General features: G+C 35.8%; 1 protein-coding gene across 1 annotated transcript; it reads right to left on the reverse strand.

Annotated features, from left to right (window-relative positions):
• Positions 1 to 242: 242 nt before the first annotated feature.
• LOC117613648 (zinc finger MYM-type protein 1-like) lies at positions 243 to 1,934 on the reverse strand. The gene has a single exon (XM_034342239.1). It carries the CDS (start codon positions 1,932 to 1,934, stop codon positions 243 to 245), a length of 1,692 nt encoding a protein of 563 aa, XP_034198130.1.
• Between the last annotated feature and the right edge of the window lie 4,141 nt (positions 1,935 to 6,075).

The raw sequence follows: 6,075 nt of genomic DNA on the forward strand, positions 1-6,075 counted from the left end.
TGCCAAACAAATAAGCAACTCAGTATTTACCTCACTAAAGCGATGATTTAATTCTGCAAGTTGCCACTCAATGATTTGAATGAAGATGTCCACACGATAATGATGGATTTGTGTTATTCTAGGAGCTCTGCGATGTGATCTCCACTGAGCTACATATGCATCATCCATACTTGGAACCTCAATATCATGTTTGCCACAAAAGGAAAATACTTGATCAAGCAAGGCTTCAAATCCATTATCTCTCATATCTTTAGTGTGTCCTTGCAATCTTTGACTAAAGACATTGCATTCCCAATATCTTGGTCTTTTCTTTGTAATGCTTGTGACAAATCATTTGTGGCTCCCAATAAAGATCTCATAAAAAATAGGTGAAATACAAACTCAAAAGATTGTATTTCTCTCAAAGACCTATTTGCTTCACCTATATTATCAGTGGAGCCATCCTCAATAATCAATTTAAGCACTTTCACCACAGATTTGAACATGGAAATGATACTAAGTAATGTACCATAATGTGAGTTCCAACGTGTATCACCGGCACGCTTGAGAGAAGTTTCTTGATTTAAGCCTCGCCCTGTTGGAAGATCATCATTTTCAAGAGCTTCTGTAATATTCTTCTGTAGTTGATCTCTAAGCATGTCACGTCGCCTACACGATGCTCCAACAATATTAACCAAGCTATTGCAAGATGTGAAGAAAGTTGCAACATCAGCATTTCCCTTTGCCACAGCCACAAGAGCTAATTGAAGTTGATGTGCAAAACAATGAATATAATAGGCATAAGGATTTTCTCTCAAAATCTGTGTTTTAAGACCATTGAACTCACCCTTCATATTACTAGCTCCATCATATCCTTGTCCTCTTAGCATGGAAATGCTCAATTCTTCTCTTGAAAACAATGTGTCAATAGCCTCTTTTAGTGAGTTTGATGTAGTGTCACTAACATGTTGAATGCCCACAAACCTTTCAATTACATACCCTCTTTTGTCCACATAACGAAACACCACCGCCATTTGTTCTTTGACTGATATATCACGTGATTCATCAACTAATAAGGAGAAGAAGGCACCATCCATATCCTTAATGATTTTCTTAATAGTTTCAGTTGCACAAGCATTCACAAGATCTTTTTGAATTGTTGGAGCTATGAGCTTGAGATTCCCTGGAGCATTTTCTAACACAACAGCCTTAACTTTCTCATCATGATCAGCAAGAAATTGTAAGAGTTCTACATAATTCCCCTTGTTGTTTGAAGTGTCACTCTCATCATTGCCACGAAAAGGAAGACCTTGCTTCAACAAAAATCTCACACAATCAAGAGAAGCTGTCAAGCAAATACGATAATCAATGCGAGCTTGGTCTGATTGCTTTATCAAAACTGTTTGGATGTGTTGCTTTTGATTCATAAGATCCACACAATATTGTCTAGATTGATTATGAACACTCCCAACACCTCCAACATGTTGCCTAATTTTATCTTTCTTCTTCCAATTTGTAAAACCCACCTCGGTGAAGACATCGCTACAGCCTTGACCAATTTTGAAATTGGATTTGAAGAGATAACAATAAAGGCAAAATGCAGCATCTTTACTAATACTGTACTCCAACCAGTCAAACTCATCAAACCACTTGACATTAAAGCGTCGATCATACCCTGAAAGATCGGTTTGTGGAAATGTGTGATCCTTAGGTTGACATGGACCCTTCTGTAGATATGCTCTTCGAACTTCGTCTCGAATGTTAGGATCATAATCCAACATTTGAGGTCGAAGTCCAGGGTCTGCAGGAAGATTAGCCAATACATCTTGCAACTCACTTTCTTTCGAACTACCCACCACATCTCTTGAAATACCCACATCTCTTACACTTGAACTACCCACATTATCTGAACTAGAGGTAGTTGATGAAAACTTTCTCTTAAAATATCGTTCCATAACCTGTTTGGGTAGAAATAATCAATAAAGCATACAATCTAACTAACAAATACAAATAAAATCTATTTAAAAAAAATCCCTAATTTATTCAAACAACCAAAATAAAATCACAACAACCAATAAAACAAAAATATACAAGAATCTTCAGTAATTAACAAACACAAAAACTAATCCAATATACCAAGATATAATCTAACTAAAGCATATACAATCTAATTACATAAAAAAATAACCCTAATTTATTCAAATTAACTAACCAAAATAAAACCTCAACAAAATAACTAATCAAGAGAATATCAAACATATAAGAATATTTATTAATTTGTTAAAGCATAAAGAGATTAGAAATTAGGATAACATACTTTCAAATTTGAGAGACAATGAAAAATCCACCTTTGAAATCAAATTGAATTTGGGGCTGATTTTTTTGCTTTGTTGTTGCCACCACTATGAGGTTGGTGTTGCTGCTGGCAGATGGAGATGGAGTGGTTGGATTGGATTAGTTGAAGTTGAAGGTTGGTTCAATATGATTTGGGGGTTGAACTTTGAGGATATAGGGTTTGGCAATTGAAAAAAAAAAGAAATGAAACTGATTTGGGAGAGAGGAGAGCATTGGGCTCTTTGTTAAGTTCTGTCTGTTAATTTTTTTTTTTTTTTTTTTTTTTTTTTTAAACCTGAGCCAAAACGACGTCGTTTTGGCCAGGTTTTAAAAAAAAAAAAAAAACCCTTTAGTAGAACGACGTCGTTTTGACGTCGGGGGGAGAAAAAAAAAACAGAAGCGCGCAGGCGCTGCGCGCAAGCAGTCGGAGCAAGCCTCTTTGGGGACTTTTATCAAACACTTTGCAGGGGTCAATTTTCTCCTCTTTAATGGCAGATTTCAGAGGTTGCAGGGGTCAATTGACCACCCTTGCTCCTCTGTAGATCCGTCCCTGCCCCCCATAGCCAATTGGTTTTGAGGTGGAACCTTATCTTCTTTTATGGTATCTATGCTCTTGTGATGATCTTTTCTTTATTACTGCTCTGTCCCACGTGGTCTTCTCCCCATATCTTATTTTATTGTTTATATGGGGTTTTAAAATTCAATTTGCCCATGCTCTCCTTTTCTTTTCTCTGTGTCCCAAGCTGGTTTAACCTCATATCCCTTTATGTCAAACTTGCCACACCATCTCTCAATTCCTTTATTCCCTTCCAATATTCCTTCTACTCTCTCTGCACGCATCCCTTTCTGCTTTTCATGTGATGAATTTTCTTTTGCTTCCATTCCTCATCTTTGTTATATTTGTAAAATTTTAAAAAATGCACTTGTCAGAATTATTTTTCTTTTTCATTCCTCTTTACAACATTGCTATTTCTCTTCATTCGACCTAAATGGTGATTCCTAGGTAGAGTTTTGTTTCTCAGGTACCTAGAGTTGTGTTTCCTAGTACATTTGACTTGTATGTCAGCTCATCATTGTATTCCTTTATTCCATGAGCCCATGTGCTCCTTCACCTGTTGACTTTCAATAAACGTTATGTTTACTTTGTTTCTCTCATGCCGTTGTTGCAACTCTGGAGATTGGAGTTCTTCTTTTTTGGTTCCCCTTACTAGACTACTACTGCCGCCATCTCCATCACCATGTAGTTTCTTCATTCAAATCTTGCTATGTTGTGCGTGCTCGATTGGCGGGGGAGTGTTGGGGAGTTACAATAGTATTTCAGTTGCAATAGTTAATCCTACTAATGATAGGAAATGGTTAGTTGTCAGTTACGTTGTTATTAGGTCATAACTCCATATTTATGCTTATGAGAATGGCTTGATGTAAATGTAGATTGTTCTCTACAGACTTGTATACATATATATATATACCCCTTCTATTGAGGGACGTCCTTTAGGGTACCCTACAATTTTTTTCCCAATGATCCAAACCATATATTTTTTAAGTCTTCATTCATAGATCATCCTTACAAAAAATTAGACAAATCAGAAACCGTTTCGACATCCAATTGTTTCTTACAAAATCAATGAACACGGTGCTTCAAGAAAGTACTAAAATTTCAATAACTCAATTGAGTGGTCAAATGATATCGGATTCAAGTGATTTTTTGTAGAGATGATCTTTGAATGAGTATCTACAAAATAGACTTTTTGATTAGTGAAATACAATCCGGAGTGGGGCCTACAAGAGGTGTCCCTCAAATAAACTTATTTGAGGGATCCCTCAATGGAAGCTCTCTGTATGTGTATATATATATATATATAGTATGATGATCATATAAATGACTGAGGGAAAATAAGTTTCTATCGAAAGTACTTTAACAAATAGTCAAATATTCCCCAAAAAAATTAAGCAAATTGTTGTTTTTTCTCTGCCACAATCTACTTAACTTCTACTCTTCACACGCCACCTCATTTAAATTTTATCCAAAAATTTGAGAATTGACACATCACATAATAATTGTCTCACACTTAATAATTAATAATAATTACTAACCCTAAAGAGTTCAACGTCAAGCCTGCAACTTCCCTTCTTCTTTTCAGGGCTGCACAAGAATCATCTCCCATTTCAGCAAAATATTGTTTTGTTAGTTTGTTAATAAGTGAAACTTCATTGAAAGACAAAGATAATACAACCACCGACAAGAACAAAGGCAGCAAGCAAGCCACAAAGACGAGAGAATTTCTCATTTACTTGTCTTTTAATCTTAATCGTGTATCACAAATTCAAAACTGCGTGAACAAAAAAGCGAGTAGTGCATTTTTGGAAGAGCGTGAGATCAAACGTTAGATTTGTAATACACTACAAGGATCGAAGCAAACATGTGAAATGCTTTTTTGCTTTTTGCTGTGCCAAATGCAATCAATCTACAGTATTTGAGTAAAGTCAGGTGCTTCAAATATGGAATCCAACATTAAAGAAGTGGTATAGTTAAGGTAAGGAAGATATGGTGTGAGTGCATATATATGGAAGACTTTGATCACAAAATTTCGGATTTGGATCCTCTACCGGTTCTTAATGCGTTCTTGTCCCTTTGCTTGCCTTTTAATCTTAACTGTACATGACAAATTCAAAAGGTGTGTGAACAAAATGAGACTTGACCAAAGTTTCTAGGGATATTACAGTAAATAAGCCTTAAATTAATCAATGTCCACATAAGTCAAGCTTAGCTTTTCTTTTTCGAAAACTAAATTTTTAGATACATGAAGGATGAAAGAATTAGGGAGTTACAATAGTTAATCCTACCAATGATAGGAAATAGTCTGTTGTCTGTTATTAAGCCATAACTCCGTATTTATGTTTATGATAATGGTTTGCTGTAACAGTAGATTGTTCTCTATAGACTTGTACATATATATTGTGTATAATGATCATATGAATGACTAAGGGAAAATCAGTTTCTACATGGTATCAAAGCAAGGCTTCACGTGTTAGGTTCAACGACGGCCCCACGTGCTCCAACGTCACTCAATATGTGTTGTCCATGTGTTAGGCTTCAAAGTTCGCCAAACATGTGGTGGCATTTTGAGAGTGTTTGTCCCACATTGAAAAGTTAAGGGACCTAGCCTGGGTTTATAAGGAGTTGGGCTACTCCTCTCATAGCCAATTGGTTTTGAGGTGGAACCTCAATTTCCTTCATGGTATCTATGCTCTTGTGATGATCTTTTCTTTATTATTTCTCTGTCCCACATGGTTTTCTTCCCCATTTCTTATTTTATTGTTTTTATGGTGCTTTGAAATTCAAACTTTCCCATGCTCTCTTTTTCTTTTCTCTATGTCCCAAGTAGGTTTCACCTCGTATCCCTTTATGTCAAACCTCGTATCCCTTTATGTCAAACTTGCCGCACTCTCTCTTAATTCCTTTATTCCCTTCAAATATCCTTAAGTTCTCTGTGCACACATCCCTTTCTACTTTTCATGTGATGAATTTTCTTTTGTTTCCATTCCTCATCTTTATTATATTTGTGAAATTTTAAAAAATGTACTTGTCTAAATTATTTTTCTTTCTCATTCCTTTTTACAACATTGCTATTTCTCTTTATCCTACCTAGATGGTGATTCCTAGGTAGAGTTATGTTTCTCAGGTTCCTAGAGTTGTGTTTCCTAGGTACATTTGACTTGTATGTTAGCCCATCATTTTATTCCATCATTCCATGAGCCCAT

The sequence above is a fragment of the Prunus dulcis genome, unplaced genomic scaffold (assembly GCF_902201215.1).
Source record: "Prunus dulcis unplaced genomic scaffold, ALMONDv2, whole genome shotgun sequence".
Lineage (NCBI taxonomy): Eukaryota > Viridiplantae > Streptophyta > Magnoliopsida > Rosales > Rosaceae > Prunus > Prunus dulcis.

Excerpts from the sequence above, each read along its gene's own strand:
- LOC117613648 (XM_034342239.1), bottom strand. The coding sequence starts at position 1,934 with ATGGAACGATATTTTAAGAGAAAGTTTTCATCAACTACCTCTAGTTCA.